At 38.3% G+C, this 27261-nt stretch overlaps 3 protein-coding genes across 4 annotated transcripts in view; 1 reads left to right on the top strand and 2 right to left on the bottom strand.

Annotated features, from left to right (window-relative positions):
• The window catches only part of LOC120779182 (poly(rC)-binding protein 3), a 252098-nt gene extending 231432 nt beyond the window's left edge, over positions 1–20666 (bottom strand). For both annotated transcript variants that reach the window (XM_040111431.1, XM_040111429.1), the window contains exon 1: positions 20551–20666. The gene's annotated coding sequence lies outside the window, so the exon portion shown is untranslated. The remainder of the gene's footprint in view (positions 1–20550) is intronic.
• Positions 20554–21096, top strand: LOC120779189 (keratin-associated protein 19-2). The gene is made up of 2 exons (XM_040111451.1): positions 20554–20902; positions 21020–21096. The coding sequence occupies exons 1-2, from the start codon at positions 20554–20556 to the stop codon at positions 21094–21096; spliced, it is 426 nt and encodes a 141-aa protein (XP_039967385.1).
• A 1303-nt stretch (positions 21097–22399) lies between these two features.
• On the bottom strand, positions 22400–24137 carry LOC120779188 (group XIIA secretory phospholipase A2). Its single transcript, XM_040111450.1, has 2 exons — positions 23777–24137; positions 22400–23193 (listed from the first exon to the last, which is right to left on the bottom strand). The coding sequence occupies exons 1-2, from the start codon at positions 24024–24026 to the stop codon at positions 22733–22735; spliced, it is 711 nt and encodes a 236-aa protein (XP_039967384.1). The 5' UTR covers positions 24027–24137; the 3' UTR covers positions 22400–22732.
• Positions 24138–27261: the final 3124 nt, after the last annotated feature.

Below are 27261 nucleotides of genomic sequence, written 5' to 3'. Positions count from 1 at the left end.
CGAGCACGTAACTTCGTAACAACGAGCTACAAGCAAGCGAACGGCAGTTCTGTGCCGATGACAGCGACGAATGAATGAAAGAACGAACGAGTCAAACGAAGCAGCACGGAACAGGCTAGACTGGAGTGTGTTTTATAAAAAATAAAAATGAGAATAAAAATAAAAATAAAAACAAGAAGATAACAAGCAAAGATGCGGCCCAAGAACAACCACAACAGAAATCAGAAATTGCAGGGGCTTACATTTACCGATTTTTAAGTGAGTTTATGGCGGTAGATTATGACATTGATGATGTACCATTACATATATACATACATACATACATATAGTAGAGCCGACTAATGCGCGCAATCATTATTTTATATGTCTGTTAATAATTACGACCTTACTCATGATTACGAAATGTTTGCCTATGGGATATGATGACGCTCGGATTTCCACCGTACTCACGGGCGTTGGAGGCTGATGAATGTTGCAGAATGGTTTTTGTGTGCAAAAGGTGACGAGCAGCGGCTTAACGGGCGAAAAGTCTGACTGACAGACAATTGCGTTAGGTACAATAATAAAAAAAAACACAACAACAAGGGTAGAAAGAAATAAGTAATGGCAAAAATTAAATATGAGTGAAATTGAAGGCCTAAGCAGAGATTTCTTTCGATGCGGCGTCTAGTCGTCGGTTGATTGGTGGCAGTGATGGAGAGTAAGTAAAATATGCCAGCATTTTGGTGTGTGTTCGGCTGTACAGTTAGTGGGACGAGGATGCGTAAGTGTTTGTTGGCGGGTAGTAGGAGATGCCGAAGTGTGGAAACAACAGACGTTGTAGGCAGTGGATTATTTTATGCGCCCGACAACAACAACAACCATTTCACATCATCACACATACTCGTACTGTCAGTAGGAAAACATAAAAAGCGGTAAGAAAGTGCGCTTACGTAACGACGCTTTTGGTTTTGCGTGTGTGAACCGTAGATGTGATAAATCAAAAGGAATAAGTGAAGTAAAAATAGAAAATTAGTGCATACAGGGTTTGCCAAAAAGTGCTATAGAGTGTTTATAGAAAATTTGTATAAAAAACTGTGCTGTAAATTGAACTGATTTTAAGCGATTTGAAGGGTAGGAATTCAATGTCGATATAATATTTTTTATCCTTTATTTGGCATTGATGCCGGCTGCTTTAATTGTTCAGAAATTCCACTGCAACTACGAAACCAACAACACTCTTCAACGACAGCCGCTTCTAGGAACCGAAACGAACTCGTTTTTATTTTCGGCCCAGAAATGTTAATTTGGGTTAAGTATCGATCATAAGAGGGACCTCACTAAAAACTTCTATATACTGGATCACAAAACCATTACAAATCGACAAAGCGATTTGTGGCTGTCACAAATTTGTTGAAACGGCTAATGTCTGTCCCACGACAGTCGGGTCTACGTAACCGGATCGGACCTGGATTTTTTACCAGTCAAGGACGGTCAACTCCCAGAATTCTGACGTTACAACAACAACAACAGTTTCGATCTTGTCTTGTAGTTCGCCGAAGGTAAGAGTACCGAGATGTTTCACTCTCAGGCTGGACAATGATGTTTCCACCTCAACCTCTTCTATACGGAGGGGCACATTTGGGAGGTTATACCTCCTGGTAAATAAACCTGGTAAATAAAACTATATCAAATTATGAAAATGGTGATGGATAGGTGCGAAAATATGCTACAAAAGTTTGCCGACAAGCTCTGGATTGGCATCGCCAAGAAAGTCGTAAGAGATGCCGCCCCTGGAACACGCGAAAGAGATCCCTACAAAAAGAATTCGAAGAACGAACCAAAGGCTAGCAAAAAGCTAACTTTATTGAGGCTCTACGCGCCAGGAGAAACACGAAATGATGGTGATGATGGATTTACCAAAAGTAGTTGTGAAAAGGTTTCTTTCACTACAACAACCGCTTTCATATTCCTGCAATTAAGTGGAGTCCACATTTGGAACGATAAACATTGCTGTGAAATAGGCATGAGTATTGGCGATTACCGCTCCAACTGAATTTCTTTCCTGTAAGATTTTTCTTAGGAACTGCGAATAGGAAAAAAACTTCTGGTGGCCAATTTGGGGAATATGTTGGATGCGGAAGCACATTCGATTTCAATGCTTTAAGAATAGTCTAGAGTGTGACTAGCCAATGGATGCAGATCAAAATCAAAGTAGAGAAAGATTTGTTCGCCACAATTCGACAGAAAAAAATGTTTAGCGCTCCTAACATTAAACCCTTTATATCAATAAAAGTATTTCTATACATAAAAATATATTTTAGCGCTCAGCATACATACTTGGCATCAAAGCTTATTTGTAATGAGAAAATTATGAATGCAAAAGCAGGCCTCGTGCAAACAATGTCGGCTCCGGTGAATGAGGCCGGCGCTGTTACATACTTAAATACTTGCACACGAACTGTTTGGGAAGACATTCCACACCGCATAGGGGTCTGCAATGTGGAGGGCAAAGAATATAAATATTTCAAAAAAGCAGGCAAGACAGGCGGCGATTATGAAAGTCACAGCGCCAGCGTAGTCGGAGTTCATTTGAAAGATATAAAACACAAGAAAAATATATGCAAAAACACAAAAAGCCCACACCGGCGAACAGTATTCGCAACAAATAAGGCCTGAAAGGCTGCATACGAAACGAATGACATAGAGTAATAAACAGAGCAGAAGGATACAAAGAGCCTACAAAGGAGAGAACACACGAACCAAAGGAATGAGAATAAAACCAAAAAAGCCATGCCGTTGGAATGTGCGTTTACGACGTAGGCAGTGTCGACAACAAGAGTTACAGACCGTCTTAGTTAGGGATATAGCTTAGACAATACGTTTGCTGCAGTGATATGAATATGGTTGCAATGGAAGTAAAAAGTCGACGAACGAGTACGGAAAAATGCCTAAGAATGTGTCGCACAAGTAGGGGTACTCATGGCTAGGAGATTGGGTTGTGCTAGTGCTGAAGGAAGAACAGTTGAAAGTGCTGCAGAATAGATGAAAGCGTTGAATGGAGAGCAAAGGAGCTGTCTGAAGTACAAAGTGGCTGGTTAAGCTTAAAGAGCTAGACACTTTAAGAGAAGGAAACTAGATTAAAATTTATTATTTGAAATTTGTAGAAGCTGTAGACCTTTACTAAATGTTTGGGCAAGCTTCATTTACTATTTGGGTTATGGTCTTTGATAGTAACTGGATAACCGACGGACCTTGAGAGCTTTGAACTTCTTCTGAAGCTTTAATCGAGTTACAAGAGCCTTGTTAAAAGTCAGGAAACGGTTGAGCAACTCTCTTCGAAATCCCCATAACCCAGAATTTCGATTATATGTCTTCAAAACAAACAAAATATCTATCTATATAACGATTTCTAGAATTATTATACTACAACCGACCGGAAAGCGAGGTCTTCAAATCCAAACCACAGCTCATTATGTTAGAAAGACAAGAGAGGCCCCAATGTTACTTTCCCCAATATGATGGCTTTCTGAAAAAAAACCTTCCGATTTGAAGTTAGCGACTTCAAGAAACTTCTTCTTACAGACATTTTAGGGCGGAGGCTTTTAGCCCGTATTATTAACATTGCTGGAAAACAAAGTATTCAGCTTTCAGCTATGCTCTCCTATATACTTCCGGACTTTGTTGCTAATAACATGCATTGTAGGAGAAATATTAGCCTTTGCAAATTAAAAATGACTGCCACAATGAGACCGCTTTCCCTGCCCCGCTGAGAATGTGTCTACGCCGTGCTCGCAGTTGCCGAACTAATTAGTAAGTGCGTCAGCTAGTCAAGCAGCAATTCAGCCAGTCTGCCAGCGCGTCAGCCCACCATGTAGTCCGCCAGCTAACCTGTCCTTCATTCAAGCACTCGGCGAGGATAATTGTTTGTATTTTACGCTTGTCTAGAAAGCTAAGCAAATCTTTTGTTACGAAAATATTTTCTTCTTCTTCCTCTACTTTTCATACAACTTATTTGTTTTTGTTCAACATACTTTTCATACTGTTGGCGAATTTTCACTCTTGTTGTTGTTTACTTTCTTTTGTTATTTAATGTTGTTGTAGCTTTTGTCTGCTGCTTTAGTTATGAAAATGTAATTCTCGAGCAGCCAGAGCCGACGCAAGAGTGGCGAGAGTAGCAGCAATCAGAAGCGGATAGTCGCAGCAAAAGTGCGGAGTATTTGACGTCAATGGCGCCTGCAGCCAGACGGACGGCGAGTCAAGCGGCAAAGAGTGAGAATGGCTGCGCCAGTAAGACAATGTGGGCAGCAGGTTCGTGGCGGTGTAATGAAGCGGTTACTGCAGGTTTGCTGGGCGCCCAAGTAGGCGGTGCAGTCAGTGAGGGAGGTCAGTCAGGATACAAGCGATACATATAGCTTGCAGTTACAGCCGGGGTCTAATACTGTAGCGAAGGTAGAATCGTCTCACGTCAGGAAGAAGAAATCCGACTTAGTCATTGACCCTGAGGAATTTGATTTAAGATCACTTGAAACCTCTAAAGAACCTAACAAGCTAATATCTTAAGATCATCAATGCATTCGGGCAGGAAAAGGTGTATGAAAACCGGAACCTTGATCTCATGCAGATCCGACTTGAATTCCTTATAGGCGCCGTGGCTTAATTCAACGTCTAAAGTCGTTTCTTAGAATCCCCTTGGGTCTTTAGAAGACCGAACAATAAAGAACATATATACACAAAGATTTAAGTACATATAACCTTCAATACTTAAAAAAGCATGCGCTGGTTACATGAATTACAGTGCCAACCAAACTGCTGACAGCTCGATGGATATTTGAATACCAAATCTTCTGTAGCTACAAAGCGCAACATGTTTGTTTCTATTGTTGTCTGTCGCTTATACATTTCCAACGACGACGGCGTCTTTCTTCTGTCTTCAGCTTCCTTTCACATTTTGCTTTATGCTTCTATTCTTCAACAATATACCCTGAACGGGTATATATTAAGTTTGCCACGAAGTGTGTCATGCCCAGAAAAAAAGGCTGGAGACCTCATAAGCTACATATATAAGCGTGTAAAAATGGTCAGCGCGGGAAGCACAGTTGATTCCGCCACTGTCTGTCTGACTGTCTGTCCGTTTGTATATATGTAAATTAGTCCCCCAGTTTTTGTGATATCGCTCTGAAATTTTACACACGTTCATTTCTCCCCAAGAAGCGACTCATTTGTTGGAAGCGCTGATATCAGACCACTGTAGCATATACATACATTGCTGCCATATAAACTGTACCATTGATGGAAAACTTTTGCATTTGGTGAGAGTTCTTCACGAAATTTGGTATGGATTATTGCTTAAGACAATGGTGCAATATCTGATGAAATGGTTTACATCGGACCATTTTAGCAAGTAGCTGCCATACAAGCTGACTGATCACAAACAACTCATTGCATAAAAAATCTTTTTTATTTCATAAGGTATCTTCACGAAATTTGACATAAATTATTTCCCGAAGCAAGGCTACAATTTCCAAAGATATTGTTCGGACCAAAATCAAGTTCTGGTATGGAAACCTTTCTATAGTTGATATACGAAATGCACCTGTGTAGGCTATAATGGCTGCGCTGCAACCGAAGTTAACGTTTTTTCTTGTTATTGTATTTGTTTTTACTTAACTTTAACTGTTGCCTGCTTGCTGTTGAACTGCTTAAATCTGCTTGTGGGCTGCGCCAGCCATGCACGGTATATCTCGTGTACTGCTTTAGGTGCAATTGTGGCAACAATATGCGGCAGTGTGCAGACCCTAGCAGACACAAAGCACACACACAAAGGCACACACGAGTGCGCTTACAAGTGCAACGGCTCATTCACTCACATTATTAAAGTCTTAGCAAACAATTTTGCCTTTATATTCATAGAAATTTTCTATTCATTTAATGTTGACGATGATTATGTTATGCTTGCAGCGCATACAAACTAACGATGTGCGATGTGCAACATTGCAACACGGCAACAATGTAAAGTGTTGCAATATGCTAGTAAACTGCAGCGACGGTCGAGGTAAAGTGAGTGTTATGCATATATATAAGAGCAAAATATGTTTTTATACTCGTACCACTATAACGGTATAATATACATAAACCGTTATGCTTGTATGTATATGTGTGCTTTGGCTTGAGTTGTTAAAAATTTACTACTTAGCTGCAACGTTTTGTTACACTTTTGCAACAATAATCGTGGGACACATACATATGTATATACAAATATATATATATATATATAATATAAACATTATTGTTGTTGCTGGCTTTCTCATATTGTTGCTGAAATAAGGAAAATATTTATACAAAACGTGTGCAGTAGTTTAAAAAAGTTATTCCGCTTGCAGCTATTAATTACTACGCTCATGTCTGTTTGCCTTTTGTGTTGATTTTAAACACAGATACACACAAACACACTCACACAAACCCACAAATACACTATCACACCTACACCAACACACTGTCACACCCGCTCACACCCACAAGCGCTTTGTTGCTTCACACGCCCACACAACAGTCACTCACTCAGCAGCTCGAATGCTTTTTGCCGCTGCAACACCTTTGTTTTTTTCATTATTGTTATTTTGCTTTTTCCACTTTTCACTCGGCTGCATCCTTGTTTTCGGTTGTCATTTGCATACCTTGACATAAGAAAATTTCATCGTGAGCAACTGTAAATGCGTACATGTGACAGTTCTCCATGCCGCGCTGTGGTCTTCCTTGCGCCGGACGTCCTCGACATGCTGATCTGGCAGTCACCTGCAGTGCGCTGCAATTATGCACATTGTCAGTGCAAGGGTTAAAGTATACTTGTATAAGGCAACAGCGAAATGTGTGTTACGAAGGCAACTCGAAAGATTTGGTTGGAATCTTATTATGGCGCAATTTGCAACATTTTATTAGTGTTAAGTGTCCATTTGGGTCTTAATGGGCTGCGTCAGGACGCAAAGGTAATCGGCAGCAAAAGGAAAAAGAATTTAGGATTGCAAACTTTCATCAGTTTTAGTGACCACATATGAATGAAACAAGTAAGTATTAGTTTGAATGGTATACGAGATTTCAGCGTTTGAGTTTTCGATGTGATTTCTCAACGAAGTCGACCGTTTTTGTGCCGGTTTAGGACTAGATTTGGTGTAAATAAAAAATAACCAAAAAATACCGAATCTTTTTAATCAGTTTATGGCAACTTCACAAAATATATGTAAACCTAACCTCACAATTTTCACATTTGCGATATCAATATTATTATAGCCAATCACGGGTTTCATGGACCGAATTTCCAACTGCGAATCGCAACAAAATCGATACACTCCTGAAGCGCATGGTTATTGTTGATGAAAAGTCTGACACTTACGTTAATGTTAAGCGAAAGCAGTAGCGTTGAGCTGGCGGAAACGGTAGCTAAGCCTGGATTGACGGCGCGGAAACTTTAGCTGTGTGTTTGATGGGTGGTGACGGTAGATAGGTAGGAGCCCCACGACCATGATCAATTGACGATCAGGAAGGTTTTGCTATGTGTTTGGTGGATGGTGGTGGTAGATAGGTATGGAGGTTGCCAGGTGAGTCCTGCCTCCATTGGCTCCATTGGTGCTGGATGCGCCATTTTGATTCACTATCGTAAGAGCTTATAATCTTGCTATCCCGTTTCATCGCTTCGCTCAAATCATTTGACACTCTCCTAACCACTTATATCCCTTCTCTTCTGCTTTTTGCGGAGAAACATTTAAAGTTTGATGCCTAATATCGGGTGATTTTTTAAGAGCTTGATAACTTTTTTAAAAAAAAAAACGCATAAAATTTGCAAAATCTCATCGGTTCTTTATTTGAAACGTTAGATTGGTTCATGACATTTACTTTTTGAAGATAATTTCATTTAAATGTTGACTCATGTGGTTTCAACAAGATGGCGCTACATGCCACACAGCTCGCGATTATATGGCCATTTTGAGGGAAAACTTCGGAGAACAATTCATCTCAAGAAATGGACCCGTAAGTTGGCCACCAAGATCATGCGATTTAACGCCTTTAGACTATTTTTTGTGGGGCTACGTCAAGTCTAAAGTCTACAGAAATAAGCCAGCAACTATTCCAGCTTTGGAAGACAACATTTCCGAAGAAATTCGGGCTATTCCGGCCGAAATGCTCGAAAAAGTTGCCCAAAATTGGACTTTCCGAATGGACCACCTCAGACGCAGCCGCGGTCAACATTTAAATGAAATTATCTTCAAAAAGTAAATGTCATGAACCAATCTAACGTTTCAAATAAAGAACCGATGAGATTTTGCAAATTTTATGCGTTTTTTTTTTTTAAAAAGTTATCAAGCTCTTAAAAAATCACCCGATAAGTTCCAAGTATTATGCATCGGGTTTGTGATACAGCTGGGCATTTGGTTATCTCGCAGCTTGTTATTGAATTTCATTTGCTCTGAGCTATCTGTGCAATATGCATATAAATCACTCTTTTGATCATCCCCAGTGGACATGATTTTGGCTCCGCCTCAGATTCGTCTAAAATGGCTCCGCTCCTAGCTTTACGAACTTGTCTATTTTTCTTCAAATTATGATCACGTGAAGTTGTTCTAAAAAAAGCCTTCTTGCAGTTGTGGGCTACGCTGGAATTTGTCTGTCGTATCGTCAAAGCTGGCAATGCCGCCTGGCAGTCCCTGTATTGCTTGCTGTATCTTCTCGAAATTAGTCAATAGACCTTCGAGGCCTCTACCTAGGACTTCCGCTTAGAAATCTTTGCTCTAATGCAGTATATTAAGCGCATCAGTCGGACATGATTTAATAGCTCTCGTAGCCCCTGCACAGGCTTCTCTGTGTATTCCATTCAGTTTCCTGATATATTTGATTCTTTAATGCTGGCCTCCTAACATCCGTATGTCAGAATTGGCCTAATGGTCATTGTTCGCGGCACATAGGTGTATCCTTCGTAGAGCTCTTGCCATAATCTCATTTGTGAAAGAAAACATCCCTGATACCATCAACACTAGGTCGTCTGCATATGCTACTGTCTTGACCCTCTTTCCATTGAGTTGAAGTAGTACTACATTCAGCGGCACCACCCTTCCAAGCGGGGAAAGGACACCCTCCATGAGGAGTAGATCTGCCTATGTAGCTTGTTCGTGTTGCTGAACGTAAATCATTTCTATATTTCGTTTGCTCAACACTTGCTCTCATTGATCCCGCCTACATACATATGTATGTACATGCCTTTTGGTTGCCTAATCAGGCATTCAAGCATTCGATTATCTGGCTGCCAGTGTGGCTAGCTGCTACTAAAGCACTTATATTTAAATGCACATAAATTTCAGCAGAATTGCAAAAGCAACTAAATTTTATTGCCGCATCAAATGCAAAAGTTCAAAAGAACTTCAGCAAAGTGTCAACTGCTGTCGATTTTCGCGTGTTTATTTATTTTTGAGTTTTAGCAAAATTTTATTTATTTATTTTTGTTGTAAAATTGTTTGCTTTCGCTACACCAAGGCATGCAATTTGTGCACTCGCCAGAAGTTTGTGAAAAAAATCGCTTTTTGCTTGCATTAGACCAGCGGCAGCACACTCATACAAACACACACATTTATATGCAGACACACCCGCTCGCAGCACTTCGCCTGTCTCATTAAAGGCTGTGGGTCTATGCAGTTGTGTTGAAGTGCTTCTTCGAGTGCTTATTTTATATCTAATTAGATGTGGCGTTATTGGCTGTTCGCTCTCAATTCGCTGGCCGCTTATGCTTCACACACGCACACCCGCTCTGAGTTAGCAAATGTTGTTATCGTTTGTGTGTTCTGTGCTTTATTGCGCTTGTTTGTCGAGCGTTTCGCTTGTAATGGCGTCTATAATTTGTATGTTGACTTGTACTTATATATGTGCACGGTGGTCTTAGCTTGACTTTTGGGCCAATTTTTACCTGGGGTTCAACAACATTTCCTACGATTCGCCTTGTACCACAAAATAAACGAAAGTGCTGCGAAGAAGCATGGCAGAATAGAGTATTGCATATAAGTATATACCTACTTTCATACCTGTATATACCTATATATTACATGCAGGAAGTTGGGAAAGGGGAAATATATGTACTTTTAATCAAATAAATTGACTAAACTGGAGTTTTCAGCTAGTTGAGCGTGCTTTTAAGGATTAAAAACGAAAATGAAATTTTGAAACACTGTTAAAAAAACTTTAACTTCGGCACCAAAACTGTAGTACCCTTCCCTGTTGCATTTTTTATGGCATAGGAGGTTATAAAATGATCTTGTGCTAAATTGCGGGGTGACTCTTTGCCTAATGAAAAAGGTTTCCATACAAGGATTTGATTCCGATCGTTACGGCAGCTATATATTATAATGATTCAATATCGGCGGTTTTCACAAATGAGCAGCTTCTTGGATAGAAAAGAATTAAATTGGGACAAGTTCGCGTATTTACAATCGGACGGACATGGGTAAAGCGCTATTACAAACGCGGAAAAACAAAAGTAGTATTTTACACTAGAATTGTAAAGTCCATGAGCTTGCAAGAAAAGTGACCCATACTTAAATTCCCTCAGGATGGTAACGCGCAGAGGACCCCTGTCTTCGCGGTGGATCTCTGTTCTTCACGCAAGCTCAGCAAGCGTCAGCAATTAGCACCGTAGGGTAGCGAAAGCCTTCTGGCCCCAAATGGAATGTAAATGTTCCAATAAACCGCTTAAGAGCTCAAGGCTCAAGAGACGGGACACTGTTCCATTGGCAGTGACGCGGTGAGGCAAAACATTTTAAGGGAGACAACTTGTCAAAGTTGTAATAAAGAAAATGAGGTGGAAACATCTAGACTAAGATTGTAGCAGACTTTTTACAAAACCGGCAAACCGACTGGGGTAGATATTAGCCGGCTCAGTAAATTTGTGGCTACCTCTAGGCGTTTTGTCGATATGCGACGATCTTTTGGATTCATTCCTAGGAGTTCTGAGTATCACATCGGACGGACGGAACGAGTATCTAGCTGTCCAAGTGGGATTATTACCTCGCCTAGCCTAACCTGCACCCCAAACAAAATTTCGTTCCTAGCCCGATTTGTGAACCGTCTCAAAGTACTAGACTAGATAAGTTTTGATATATTATATGAAGATACTTTAATCATTGACTACAGTAGTACAGTTCCTGAAGTCTGAACCTTGTATTGTCCTTCGAAACTATGAGTTCCGTGTTTTTTTATGGGATTCGGAACTTATCTAGTTGCATGTGATAGATTTTTTAAAGTAAGTGTATGCAATCATATATTATAGCACATGTAAAACTGTAAAAAGTACTTACCAAAGCTACACTTAAAAGTCAACATTAAGACTTGAGTACTTGGGTGTACATAAAACTTTGTATAATTTGTCCAGTTAGCACATGAGTCAATAGCTTCTTACCATTACAGCTCGATAGCAATTCCTAAGTTTATATTTTGTACGTAAACAACATCTTCTATGGTCTTAATACAATCACTGACAGAGAATTGGGATTGATTTGACTTAAAGACCTCATCTTAAAGATTTCATGAGAAAAGTGGAACAAACTGAATATCATTGAAGCCGAAACCACCTGAGTATTTCAGATAATAACTTCGAAAACTCTGGAAAGTGAAACAACTCGAATAAAAGAGTAATAATCTGAGGACTTTAGAGAGGTCATTGGATGTAAAGACTTGTAATACCGACGAAATACGGTTAGAAAAACTTAGCTAAAAGCCAAGTCAGCTGAAACGATGTATTTAAATGTATTAAAGAAGTCTTATGTGACCAACATGATCACCATGTAACGATCGTTGCAATGCAACACCTTTGATTAGCTTTGAAAGAGGCATAAGAAGGCCGGGAAAACTATTCCTGGGATATTAGAACGTATAGAAAATTACTTAGAGAAAGGGTGAGTTCTATTCCAATCCAGCGCAGTGGCAACACTATTTTTCATAAGCACTGGTATTCCGTGCAAACTATAACAAAAATTGTAGCGCACTTTGACCGCTTACTGGTTACAAATAGTTAAACAAAAATAATAAGGAATAAACAAAATTGTAAGAGCGTTCGTTTTATGAGCATTTAACGGTATAATACCCGCTCCCAACAATCTAATGTGTCAGAGTGACAGTTAAATTGATTTATTGAATTTCGTCGTACCGATTCGATCACCTTTAAGGGCTAACTTTGTCAGCACTTTTTGCGCTCGATTTGAGTCTCGCTACTTCAACAGTTATGCTCGTAACGGTGTAACAGTTTCGCGTGTTTCTAAAGTGTGAAATCTCAATTTTTAAACTTTTCACTCGATTTCTTTTTATTTCTGCTCGACTGTGAACTCAACGGAATTACACAAGTGACTGAGTATTTCGACGAATGGCCGGGAATTCTTAAAAGACTTATGTACTGGCATGTACCGTTGTATTTTGGTAATGCTCCATTTTGGTTGGTCTATGCGCTGGCTGCATATTGCAAGACGTGCGGCATGCGGCGCGTGGCACGATGTTGATGGCCGGTCGGCATTTGTACTGCAACTCTTTCGGCGACTGCAATTGTTCTTATTGTTGCAGCAAGTGGGTGTATAGGTAGGTAGACGCAGTTTTTGTTGTTTTTCTCTTTCATTGCACTCCCAACGGCGCACAGCAGCCTTCCGCCAACGTTTCGGCAATTCATCATAAAGTCGTCTGTCGTTAGCCGTTAAGCGTCCGTCCGTCGACGTCGTTTTTGGTTTCGGTTTCGCAGTGAATGCGCTCGAGTGCATTGATTTTATGCCCTTTTTGTATGCGCTCTTCGGTTGTAAGTTTGAGCTCAATTTGGTTGCTCTCGCAATTTTCGGTGGCAGCGTCGAAGCGAGACAGCTAGCTGGCATGGCCGGCGCTCAACTCGTAAACGCAACAATTCCCTTTGTTTTGAGAGTGAAATTATGCGGTTATTTTGAATTTCCATTTACCGTTTGGCGAGTGGAAATGTGTGTCTTTGGCTGAGTACTTGCAAATGAGCGAATATTTTTGAGCGCTTTTCCGTCATAGCATTTATAATTATTTGTTTTTTATTTATATGATTGCTAATGGACTTTTATAGTTTTTTATAATGTTAATTATTTATATACGACTTTTTTAGGTCACCAGCTAGAGATTTGTGTGAAAATATTCAAATTTTGACAGCAGTATCGATTAATTCAGCAGCTTATGAGTATTTTTTTTTTCAAAATGGTAATAAAAATTATATTTATAACCTACGAAATATGCTGAAGTGAGAAGATGATAGAAAGTATACTCTCAAGATCAACTTCATGCAAAAGCCTGAAACTTCTCAAATTCTGAAATAAGCTTGATATACATATTTCCGGAAATACGAGAACAATTCTCGAAAATTGCTATCAAGAAGATCAATAGAACTAAATTAGATCAAGGAAAGCATGACCAACATCATGCAAAGGCGTGAAACTTTATAAACTTATTTGAAAGAAACCTTTTCTGAGGAAGAATGTAGCGATCTAATCTCTTTACTTTAATAGAGAGACAGAACCGGGTCATTTAACTAATAACTGCAAGTCAATAAATCGATTTGAGTCAACGCTAGCTGCTGAAGCTGTTTGGAAGAAGACGAGGTGGAAACATCTTCACACTTCCTTCTAGATTGTCCTGGCTTTGTGAGATCAAGGCTTAACCGCTAAGCCATCTACTAGTGGGAAAAAAATTAGAATTGGAAGAAGCGAAGGTTCTTAGAGATCAAATCTATCTTTATATACGGGAGATAAAATTGGCTGTAAATATCTTGATTATTTTTCTGAGTACCACTGATTAAAAACATACACTCAAATACAGAATTGAACGGAAAACCCCTACTTTTGGATGGGCGCTTACAACCTTACAGCATAGACGCCGATAAGGCAATGAACCCCCACAACCAGGCTAGCCTTACTGAGGGCTAAAGCTCACTAGATCTCTTACGTTTGTTCTTGGACGAAAAGGATCTTGCGACAGCGCATAAACTGATGGAAGTTCAGCGTTGGATAAGTTTCCGCGATGCCCATCTATCTAGTAGAGAAACACACGAAGAGAGGGCAGCACCGACCCGTTCCCATTCTACCGATAGCGGGGCTAGGGTACCTTTCTTGGCCAGCTTATGGCAGCAACATCGGCTTGAAAACCCCTGCAATAGTCAGGAGGTCTGAGAGGTTGATAGAAATCGTACACCGCGAAAATTCAATTTTCGTTGTAAGAATTGGTTGTTCCAAAACAGTTTCATCCCCAGTAGTAACCCTGTTATTATAGACTTTACAGTGCCCAATATCAAGTGGAGTCTTCATGAAATCCTCATATCTGGTAGTGATGCATTAATTACAATGAATTGGTTGCACATATATCTCAAAAGGATGCCTAAAGATGTCTAGAGTAGTTATTCCAACGACAGGTGGATCTATGTAACTAAACGGAGCCAGTTTTTTTCCAGCTAACTATAGACTGTCTATTCGAATAGAGGATTCCTCAAAATTGTTATTTATAATGTAAATAGTTAATATAATGGCGGATAGGTTTAACGGAAAGCTCCCCTGTGTTGGAAGAGTTAACTGCATTAAAAACTTGTTTTTATGTTATATGGTTGAATGATTTCTTCTGACTCCGTCAAATTCACTGATACAGTTACTAAGTCAATAAAAAGCAAGCGATCCAACTGTTTGGTTCATCAAATATGAATTTTTGTGTCATTATTGAAAGAACAAGATAACAATATTGGATACTATATACTTGAATAGCGAAAGCTTTTCCCCGCACTGGATCGTTGATAAAAGCGAGGTGTAGATATAGTTTGAGCTTTAAGCAAAGGTTTCCAAAACCTAGAGCGGAGTTTCCTGATGCTTTTTCAAGGCAACATTTGAGAAAAAGTGTTACCAGGTAACCAAGAAGCTACCGAAAACTCGCGCTATAAATATCCTGCCACTATGATGCATAAATGGCTACCAATAATAGTAAATAAATGCAAAATTTATTATTTAAAAGCTTTTTTTACAATAGACACGTCACACGACTGACCTAATTATGCATACCGCAACAACACAATGCGCACAGCAATTCAACTGTATGCTCGCCGCATAAAAACTCAGATTTTGTTGCATTCTAGCCATTCGCCAATAATAATTGCGACAACACAAAAGCCATTTGCCAAATTAACTCAAACGACCAGAATTTGTAATTTAAACTGTAACTGCACTTTGACCGCATCAACTCCGAAATGGCTCAATCAAACACAACGCATGCGCAACAAATCGCCGCTCAATGACACTCTGCCAAAGTGGTGGAGGGCGAACGCCGGAAGTGGAGCGGGTTTGTTGGCTGGATGCAATGGCGACCACAAAAGCCATCAGATTGTTGCGCCAACGCTCACCTGTGCAGCGCTACACACCTGGAGCTCAATATATGAGCGAGTGCGTGCTGCTGAATGAATGAGTGAGTTGCCGCACGAGGAGTGACTGAGTGATGGATGGTAGAACAGATGGACATGAACGGTATAAATTGGTGTGAGGTCAAAATGGCGCTGGAAGACAAAGGTGCGGAGCAGGTGGATGCATGAAAGCGTGTGCTTGACAAGTGGGGCGGCGGTTGGTAGTCGCGCGAATGAGTGAGTGCATTGGTGGTGAAGAGTGAGTTTGCACGTGTGTGTGAGTGAAATTGCTAGTGTGTGCGGGAAATTGCCGGCGTGTTGGTATGAGTGTAGCTTTTTGAGTGCTCGCGTCGGTGTGTGGCTTCGTGAGGCACGTGCTGGTGTGTGGGTGGGCTTTCGGTCACAATGCCAGTTGTAGGTGACAGCCGTTACCATTTGAATTATCGTGCGCCACATTGAACGATTAAATATTTATGAATGAAAAGTTGCGCTGCCACAACGATCGCCCTTGTTGCATGTACACACATACATATATGTATGTATGTATGTATGTATATGTGTATGCTTATGCAATGCAACAAATAGGCTTTGCTGAGCTGCTGACCAACATTATTTTGACTCTTTGACTGACAGCCACCACGGCGGGCTATAAGGCAACTCGGTTGGCTGGCTGGTCGGCTGTTCGTTGGGCTGAAATGGCTTAACGTTGTCCGCTTTGAAGGTTGCTCGCTGCAGTTGTTGCTAGTGTTGTTGTTTGTTGTGGCGCTTGCGTGCGGCAGAACTAACTACCTCACACATTATGCATATTTGTCACATATGCGATGCTGGCAAATTTGTTTGTGTATAAATACATATGTACAAATTTATGTCAGTGTATGTGTGTTTTGGACACATTTTCGGTCAGTTTAATGGTTTAACGTGCAGCGCTTGCATATATTTTAATTGCATTTATATTTATGGCCTAAACAGGGTATATTAAATTTGTCAGAAGTGTGTATGCCTGTCCATCTGTCTGTATATACGCGAACCAGTTCGTCAGTTTTTAAGATATCGACCTGAAATTTGGCAGCCGTCCTTTTCTCACCTAAAAGCTGCTGATTTGTCGGAACGACCGATATCGGACCCCTATAGCATATAGCTGTCATACAAACTGAACGATCGGAATGAAGTGTTTGTATGGAAAATTTTTCGAATTTACGAGATATCTTCACTAGATTTTGCATGGGTTATTATCCGAGGCCTCCGAGTAGTCTCCGAAGAAACTGTTCAGATCGGCTCACTATAGCATATAGCAGCCATACAAACTGACCGTCCATTGTTATTGTAAGGAATCTTTTGTATTGGTGAATGGTATAATAGCTGCGGTGCAACCGAAGTTAATGTTCCTTCTTGTTTTTTTTTTGTTTTTGTAACACATATCTTACATTATACGCTGCTGTATAGATACCGTTATGCCTGTGCATATGAAATTGCAAATTTTTACTCTGCTCCACTTTTGTTTTTGAGCTCATCTTTATTGTGTCACCATTGTCAAGCTGCCTTCGCATATGTACGAGTAACTGTACCTATACACACACATATAAATGCACAAGTTATTGTTGCATATATTTTTTGTTGTTGTTTTTATAATTTCTGTTTGCCGTTATGCGAAAATGTTGTGTCAAATTCGATAAACATTTTACATTTCGATTTCGGCGCAGAGGTGAAACAATTTCAAGTGTTATGCAAATTTCAAACGAGCGAACATACGAAATGTGTCAGCGCAAATGGAAATGGACGCAGACAAGGGAAAACACTATGTATGCTGCATATGTGCCTGCACTTTTGGTTGTCAGTGTGCAAATTTGGTAACAAAAAATATTGGACATATTCTAGATTTTGCTCACTCGCTCTCTCTCTCTGACATATTACAGAATTTTTTGGGGTCAGTGAAGTTGAAAAATTTCTGTTGGCATTTTAAGTGAAAGCAGGTTTTTTCTTTTTGATGAATTTGTGAAAATTCTAACCTTTTTGTAGGAAATTTATTTATTGTTGCATTTTATTTCCGCTATTTTTAGTACTAAGGTGTTTTAGTTCTGGCTTACCCACTTAAAGGAAGGTACTACTTATGTGTAGTTTACTATAAAAGACCCGAGTACGCTTAGACATGAAGTGATGGCCAATTATTTCTAAACATATTTAGCTGTCTTTGCGCTTAATCAACTTGAATTTTCGATGCTCCAATTTCTTGAACTGAAAAATATGTTGTCTAAAAGTCTTCAAAATAGGTTTCCGGACCAAGATAACTTATTCGATTCAAATTTCCACCCAACAAGCGAATTTTTAAAAATTCGGAGGAAGTCGCAAGTCCAAAACTCTAGCCATCTGAAAAATATTTTTTCCGGGGGTTTGCAAAATAGGTTTCAAATAATTTGAGATCTCATGCTGTCTTTCCCTCCTTGGTTTGGATATATTCTATGTACAATTGTTTATCATTTGTAATTTCTCGTTTTTCAATATTATTTTTGTAAACATTTCCGTAGGTTGTTTGCAAATGAACTTGATTGCCATTTTATGAGTGACAATGAGCCAATGTAACCGCAAAACAAACGATAAAAATATTTAACAGCTAAATTATGTAACGAATGCTTTTGATTTGAACAAAGCATTGAACTGTGAAAAGTGTTAGAATATTTGATATTTCGCAAATACATATTGTTGTTGGTAAAATTTAAAATAAACACGTCGAATTTATGTGATATTATTAATTTATGGCTATTGTATTCGTAATTATTATATTTATGACCACATTTATAGGTACACACATTAGCCAGCGGTTGACCTCACGCGAAGGCTACGGCAGTCAACAGAAGCCAATCGTTGCTCAGCTGAAAATATGATTATTCATAAAATATTATTGACTGCCGGGTCATACCCTGTAGGAAAAATCGCTGTGAAAATGTAAAAAGATATTCGAATGTTTAGTAAAACTCAAATATTTAGTAGTTGCAAGGCAATATTAACCGGTGAGATGCCTACAATTCCTATAGGAAAATTCGTGAAAGAGAACCAATTTGTGAATGCTCTTGACCGAAAAAGTTTAGAAAGGATGGGAATTTAGTGAAACATACTTCATTTTAGATCGGCATATTTAAAAGAGATTGGTTATCTGTTTATAAAATATTGACCTGATAGAATTGCTTCGACATAGTGCTTACTTATTTTCTCTCTACCCTATCTCTTAGATTGAGATAGTATATCAACTATCTGACTGTTTTTGTAATTTTTAGAGGAAGGTAAGCTAGCTTTATGAAAATAAATATTGGAGAAATTTTGCTAAACTAACTTAAATTTTTTAATCAGAGTAGGGCTAGCTTAAGAAGGTAAAAAAAATATAATTATGCCAAAAAAATTTGCAGGCAACTTTTAGCCTTGACCGTTACAATGTTCATAGATTAATTTTAAGGCTATGTTATTCAATTTGTAATGCTTGAATGGCAAGAAATTTTTCCTACAGGGCTAACCATTTGCCAGCTGCTGACGATTTGACATTGCTTATCACTGCAATTGCATCTACATTTTTCCAAGCGAAAGTCAAACATACATGCTATATACATATTTATGTTTATTAATCAAGGTGTACACACATGTCCATATATCCTCTAATAGGTATACATACAAATATAAGTATATAGTGAAATACATGACCTTTACCTTTACACACACTATGTGCATATAGATAAAAGTACATAGGAAATCACATGCTTACGAGCATATATCTAAGTACATAAGTATGTATATATGTATGTTTACATGTATGTATGTGGCTCATAAGCCAATTGCCTTGTGCTCTCCCATTTATTTCATTGCCACCGCGTCACTGCTACTCAACATTGTTGTTGTTGTACTTGCGAACAGTCGAAATCAGCATGCAACCATCTTTTTAATAGCCTACAATAACAAATTTATTGCGCGGGTTTCATGCATACATACAAACAAAGCTGTACAAGTGTGTCTGTCTAGCAATGGACGAAATCTATGATAGTCACCCGAAAACGCCAATGGCGACACATTGAAACAACGGTAACGACAGTAGCACGTCAGCACGCCGCGTTGTGCACCGAGGGTCTCTAATGGTCATGCAACAATAACAATGCTAGTAAAGCGCATTTACAGCGGTTGCTATTGAGCCAGCTAATTTAATGATATCACTTTATTGGTTGATGAGATTCCCCATGAACTCTAACGGTTATTATAATGTATGAACATAGAGGCGCACATTTAGGTATTAAGTTTGGACTTCCGGGGTCTGCTTAGACTTAATGTTTTAAGAAAGATCTGACACTACAAGATTGAGATGATAAACAACGCAGAGGCATAAATCCTCCGTGTTGTTCAAATTTAGTAATTGTATGCTTAAAACAACAACATAGCCTCTTTTCCTGACCACCCATCAAGAAATACATACTTATGTTTATATTGCTTCAGAAACAATTTTGAGAAAAAATATAAATTATTGATTACCATCCTCTTTATAATTTCCCATATTTATCCCCTAACTGATCGTATCAACTATAGCATTATTTAAAATAGTAGAACATACCGGCGTCCTAAGTTGTACAAGTGGGATCCCTCTTAGATTCGGCCTCTTAACCTAACCTATAATTAACATAAGATGCGGCGGGACTACTATAACATATCTGCAATTTACTCTGACGAATCGAAATCAAGCTAAAGAGCTTGATAAAATACATTTTTCTTCCTTGATAAACTCACTTCAAAATTAAAAAAACAAAAATAATAATAAAATAAAAAAGTTACAAAAACTAAAAATGTAGTTAATTAAACAACAATAGAAAGTAATAAACCCATTTTGTGGTACGAAATTTGGTGGTCACACAAAAAAGGTAAACAACCTATTCAATGCTATCAGAATATCATCAGTTCTAAATTGATATTTAATGTAGTGGGATTTTTTAAAACTAGACGCATATTTTTTTACTCGTTCTGGCACTGAACGAAATTTGTATAAAAGTAAAAAGCAAGGCAATTATAAATTCAGTTGTGAATTTTGACGGTTGTGGCAAAGTTAAACGAAAAAACTGAATTATTTAAAAAACGCAAATACAAAAATCATCATATAATATTTATAATATTAAAAAAAGAAAAGAATTCGCTTTCAAACTTACATTATGTATAACGCACGCTTCGCTTCCTCGCTCAACTCGCGCATCCTACTGCTGCTCATCCTCGCTTTATCGCACACTTGTCATACGAACGCACAATACGGTTTCTATCCGGGCGGTTATGGCGGTTACGGTGGCGGTTATGGCGGTGGTTACAGTGGTCTTGGGTATGGAAGTGGCTATGGCTTTGGCGGCGGCAACGCTTATGGTGGCTACCCCGGCTACGGCGGCAATCAGCAATATCCCGCCTACTATGGTGGCGGTTATGGCAATACGTATCCGTGTTACAGTAGCTACTATTGTCTCGGTGGCTATCCTAGTTTTGGAGGTTATCCATCTTACGGCAATGGCATGAGTAAGTCTAAACGTATTGGTTGGCAAATTTAGAATAGCAATTTAGAGTCATAGCACACTTCAACCAAATAAAATTTTGTAGTGTTCTGGACGTGTCTCTTTATTTGATCTCTTACAGATACCGCATTCGCCAGCAGTAGTGGTGGTGGCATGGCCAGCGCATCGGCTAGCAGTGGTATCGGCTACTTTGGTTAATGAGCAGAGTGGCTGCAAACGCGCATAACGCTAGCTTCGTTGCAGAAGTACAAAATGCACACTTCCAATTGTTAATGTTATCGTTTAGCATAAGTTAAGCTAATTTAGTTTGTAAAAAGTTGTTATATCATGCATTAAACCATGTTGTTCTTTCATTCTCATGGTTAGTTTTAGTACGGTAAGCCAGTTGCTTTGCCTATAGTGCCTAAGCGCCCACCGATTTCAATAAATTTGTTTTAATACAAGCAAAAATTCAAATGAATTTATTAAACGTCGATAGACTACGCATTACACTTTGGTTTGGTAATTATTTTACTATTTTTAGCAAGACACAACTGCACATTTTTCCACACTATTAGTTTTCACAACGCACTTTTCACTACTTTTACACTATTCACTTTTCACTATTACACACATTCTTTTTATAATGCAAACGAACAAAGTAATCACTAATTTCACACGCGCACTCACCGTTTATTAACTCTACGCATATTTAAAATAAATTTTCACTTTTAATTCTTAATGATTTCAATATGAATGCAAATTGCACCTAACGCGATCTTAAAACTGTAAATTTCGCGCCTTCCAATCGTCTAACTTCAAAGAAAATAAAAACAAAAGAAATGCAGCAAATACAGTGGAGGTAAAAAATAAAATGTTGTTTACATTTAGTGTTACACATACGCATTTTTATGCTGTGGTTGTTGTTGCTATAGTGGCAAAATATAAAAATTTTAGAAATGCTGCCGCTTTTTCAGTACTTGACCGGTAATAAATCCTTGGCCGCATATAAATCCTTGACTGTTCTGCTTGCGTAGAACCGACTGTGATAGTAAAGTAATTTTCCAAACTAATTTCCATAGCAGCCAACCTTGGAAAACTACTAGAGCTATTGGAAGGAAGGAAGTCATAAAGCTTAAAGTTTTTGTTTTTTAGTGCGGCAGGTGAGAGAATGGCCCTATAATCGACTCTTAAATCTTCCAAACAGCGATATTGTTATAATTGTTCTTCACACACAATTACTGCTTTTATTCCGGGGATTTTTCAAGGCTATTTTTTTGACACTGACAACAAACAATTATAATAATTACAAAATATCACTCATTTAAAGCTGCTTTAGATAGATTAGATAATAATATACAAAGCTAGTCTAAGTGACCATTTTACGGTTGAAAGCGGTCAATATTTGCGTAAAAAAAATAATGGACGGATGCATTATATAAAAAGTGCAATATAATCAATATAATAATATTAAAATAGAAGTTAAAACTATTCCAATAAGAAAATTATCTAAACGCTCCAATTTAATTACATTTTACCTTTATTTTGTATTGAATTCTACAAAATCTCCGTTTTGTATAAGTTCGTTGGTTAAAACAGTTTACATAGTGTTTATGTACGTGTGTATGTACAAGCAACTTTATATTAAAAATAATAAATTCATCGAAATCTTATAAGTCTAAAAACTGCATTTGGCTAGGGATGCAACATTCAAAATACTATTAAATAATATTGCTGTGAATATCCATACATATCCACAAATTACATATAATACATGAATGTTGTATAAACTGTGCGTTCGACAATTAACAAGAAAACATATAACTTAATGCGATTATTAATAAGATAATTCACACTAAATGTCGCCCGCATCCTTCCAACCATATTTCTGCTTTTTGCCCTGCTTGTATTTATCGCCGTTGGCGTTTTTATAACCGTTACGACTACGTCGCTCTTCCTCCTTAGATTGCTTCGGTGGCGCACAGTAGCAGGAACGTTTCTGCGAGTCCAAATACGACTTGCAGCCCAGCGTTAACGTGCCGGTGAATAGCACCTTAGCTGCTGCCTTACAGCCGGTTATAAGATATTCACTGCCAATCGATTTATCAATGGTTTCGCAGTATTTGTAGAGGCAACGCTTGAAATCCAAATCGCAAAGATCTTTGTTGCTATTACAAGTGTCATAGCATATGTCGTGCTCATTGCAGCAGTTCTCCATTTCGACCGCGGGCAAGTATTCGGTGTTGATGTGCAGACCAAGGGAACCACAGCCATTGGCCGTTGGTGTATACAGCTTATTTTGCACTGGACGCACGTCTGAAAGTGAATTGTTTCAATAAATGTGCTCTAAGGAAATGCATTTAAAAAGGAAATCTAAATTTTGCTGCGAGCTTGCACAGTTCGCAGCGCCATCTGTTTGTGAGTGGCTGTAATAACTTCCAAAAAGCTCATTTTTGATTATTTTAATCGTGAATGATTTCACATCAACCTAAACATAAATTCTTTAACTAGTGAAGAGAAAAGTTTAATTTCCTTGTTAGCATTGGTCCACGTGTACTTGTAAGTTATTTTTAAATTGTTCTCACCAAGTTTCACACTACTAACAACACCAACTTTCCATTCGCTGGAAATCTCCAGCCGTAAGCTTTTCTTAACAGCTGTTTGCGGTGTAAAATTATAATCAAAACAAAGCGAAATTTTGCATTTACGTTTTTGTAGGCAAATCTGACGCACTTCACCAACTAGGCACAATCCACTTATATGTATGTCTTCAGCATTGTACACTATTTTCTTTTTACCATTTTCATATTGCAATAACACATTACTTTTACGTAATTTCCTGTCTTGCCCGGCCAGCCGGCATTCCATGCAGTTTTATATTAACCATTGCGGTACTGACCTGTTGGCTGGCCATCTGCTCCCAGACATTTGTATATACAATTCTCATCCACTGCGGCATCGAATACTTCATGCACGGTACGAAACTTCTTAACTACCGTCACTAAATTCTTAAACACATCACCGAAAATTGCCTCCGCCGCGATGATGGCGTCCCGCAAATGCACTAAAGTGCTGGAGCCATAGCCGGAGTACGCGTATGTGAGAAAGGTTAGCACGTAGATGGCAATTTTCATGTATGGAAAATGCATCTTGCAGCTTCAGAACTTTTCCAGAAACTTTTGTATAAATTAAAATTTCATTGCTACAATTTGCACTAAGAAACTATTGAAATGCGTACGAAAATACTGATGAAAGCAAAGTAACACAGTCTTGCCATACCACGTTTTTTCATAACATAACAGTAAAATTCTTGTTGTTTATTTTATCAATATTTTGCATTTTTCGCTTTACCAGCGATGTAGTTTGTCATAATAGAAATATAATTAGTTCTTAAATAATTTGCAATGAAACCGCTAGAAAATCTTTTCATAATTTTCTTTGTTTTTATATTATATGTACGCCGTTTGCATTTTGTGCATGCGAGGTGGCATTGCTTCTAACACAGCTGTTCATAGTTCTAACAGTTTTGTGTGCGCCGCGTTGCTTTGTTCAGTGGCTGCAAAACTTCTTGTCATTTGAAAATTCAGTGACGCCGGAAGCAAGCGTCAATAAAATTTCATTTTAGCTTATAATTTGTAAAAATTTGTTGCAACCAAATTGAAATTTGTATTGAATATATAACAAAGACGCTTATGTGATTGAAAAGTGCATATAAATTCATATATTTGTGAAAAAATTAAGCGCCAATCAGCAGATAGTTCGGGAGCTCACTTGGAGATCGCTATTAATGAACATTTCCATTTAAAGGTCGACGAAGGAATTGAATTTCATGCAAACGGAAGTGAGGATCTTCTGTAGAAGAGCTATCAAAATCTTATAATAATAATCAATAACAATTGCTTTAGGAAAAGGAAGAAAAACATTAACTGTGGCTGCATCGAACTTATAATACTACTCACAGCTGTACATTTTATAACTGCGAAAGGTTTAAGAAAATTTGTATATTTTATTAATAAGTTTCAATGACAACTATATTAAGAATTACATATTTGCCGCGTAATGAAGTATCAAATCCAATCAAAGGCATTATAGCCAATATACAGTACACAGAACTTTATTGACCACCAGCGGCAGCCGTCTGAGAGTTTAATGGAGGTCATTAATGCAAAAATAAACATATTAAGATGCAAGTGTTTAAATCAAAAGCAGTTTATTTATTTAGCCTTCGAATGATCCCATCCATCCACGAAATGGGTGAGAGACAGGAGCCTTGTTAAAGTTTACAATATTCCACAGACGCTGTTGAATGATTACCACAACAGAGTAATTATGTACATCATTACGCATTTATAAGCATTTACCTATATGTATATTACATACATACGTACTATAGATCGTAAATATATGTACAAACATATATGAAATCGTAATCAAAACACAAATATTTACATATGTATGTATGTATGTAATGTATATGTACATATGTGAAGGCATTAATCAGCTGGCTTATAAACATTATTGTAAATCGACAATGACCGGCATTTCTGCAGAAGTAGCTGTTTGTAAAGTAACAAACTCGCTGGCACAATATATTTTTCTTTAAATAGGAAAAGTTTTGTTTTGTAAAATACCTGGGATTACCTTGACTTCAGCGTCAGTAATTGTAAGACTAAATACACCGTGGGAAATAATGACTTAAATTAGTTGTAGAATGTGTATGGGAATTTTTGGCTCATATTACAAATATAAGTATATACGAGTATAGTATATAGTATACCAACAACAACGCGGCCATCATTAATAAATAATCCTTTCCCACATTCGAAATGAGGACATTCTCCTTTGGAATATCGAACGAGCAACAGCTGTGCAAGTTCCTTGCGTGCTAGAACTATTCTTAAATTACATAAATGTACATATGTATTTATTTGTATGTATGTACATACTATTTATCCAACGCATGAGTAATTGTTTTTGCACAAATTACGTGTTCTGGCGCAGCCAATTGGGTGCCTGGCAAGCTGCCGCTTGCGTTGGCTGATTCATGCATTTTACGATCGTTTTTATTGGAAAATCGGAGATATATGTATGTACATATACCAGGGAGGCGAATAAACATTACGAACTGCTGAAATGTGTGCACTTAGTATAGGGAGGCGGAGTACAAGCTAGAGAGAAGCTACAAGGAAGCGAACTTTTGCTTAGTATTAGTCTATTTGTATGTAATTATTTAGGTCGTAGTGTAAAAGCTATAAATTTTCTGTAAAGCTACGAATTTGTTTTGGAAAATATAATATCTAATTTATTTATATATTTTTAGAAACAATTTATTTTTAAATGGAGAATCTTCTTTAAAATAGTAGCGATTTATTCGAGAGGGAGGGATCAAGCAATTTTCCTTAAATGCATACACATACTTAATATACTAGTCCGATATAATGCTTATAGAGCAACATAAGTCCATTCTAATGGACTTGGGTTCGAAGCCAGTTTTTGATCAATAATCGACAGACAAATAAGTACGAAGCCTCCATACTAAAATAAGTTTACGCAAATACAACTCTGAATAGACTCAAACCATCATAAGAACAAATCGGCAAGGCGCTTTGAGCCTATCACAGATTTGTTAAAACGACTAATATCAGTTTCAGCTATCTCTTCTGGGTTGCCGAAGGTGAGATTACCGAGATGCTTTAGCCTCAGTCTTACAAAGACAGGACTCCTCCATAGTCAAAAATTTCTCCTCACCGTTCTCCAAACAACTTTGACAACTAGCGTCCGGCAGAAAAAGTGGACATAAAGTTGATAGTCTCCGTTCCAAGGTAAATCTGAAATCTTCCAACAATTTCGGTTCAATATATAAACTTCGAGTAAGAACATTATATAAAAATGACGGCACATTTGAAGACCCAGTATTAGGTACCCATATTCAACGAATTTCTATATGCAAAAGAAATATTGGTTCAAAATTAAAGCTTAAGAACAAGATCCCTAAATGACGTCTTACGAGCAGACCAAGCAGGAATTTCAAGCAGACACTTGACCTTCTTATCCAACAACAATAAAAATGGTGTTTTCATCCCAGGTGCGGCTGTGGTTCTTGACCTTGCTCAACATTACAAAACCATATTATTTGAAACAGAATAAAATAATAATAATAACAGCAAACAAGACGACAGCAGACAATTAGCAAGCCCATTTGCATGCCGCAGAGCAAGCGCCAGTGGATGTCACAGCAAGTGGCAGCGGCATTACGTGCAGGTGCTGCACATCTGTGGAGCGTACAACTTGTACAAAGTTAACGGTAACAGCAGGCAGCGGCTACTTGAAAAATAAATACTTGTACTTGAGCTTGACGCACGCGCTATTTGTGGCGAATGGCAC

The sequence above is a fragment of the Bactrocera tryoni genome, chromosome 5 (assembly GCF_016617805.1).
Source record: "Bactrocera tryoni isolate S06 chromosome 5, CSIRO_BtryS06_freeze2, whole genome shotgun sequence".
NCBI lineage: Eukaryota > Metazoa > Arthropoda > Insecta > Diptera > Tephritidae > Bactrocera > Bactrocera tryoni.
This window is presented reverse-complemented; position numbering and strand designations above follow the sequence as displayed.

Bases quoted from the DNA above. Each gene is read 5' to 3' on its own strand.
- LOC120779189 (XM_040111451.1), top strand. From the start codon at position 20,554: ATGTATAACGCACGCTTCGCTTCCTCGCTCAACTCGCGCATCCTACTG. The intron at 20,903-21,019 runs GTAAGTCTAAAC...GATCTCTTACAG, and splicing joins ATCTTACGGCAATGGCATGA to ATACCGCATTCGCCAGCAGT.
- LOC120779188 (XM_040111450.1), bottom strand. From the start codon at position 24,026: ATGCATTTTCCATACATGAAAATTGCCATCTACGTGCTAACCTTTCTC. The intron at 23,194-23,776 runs GTCAGTACCGCA...ATTCACTTTCAG, and splicing joins AGCAGATGGCCAGCCAACAG to ACGTGCGTCCAGTGCAAAAT.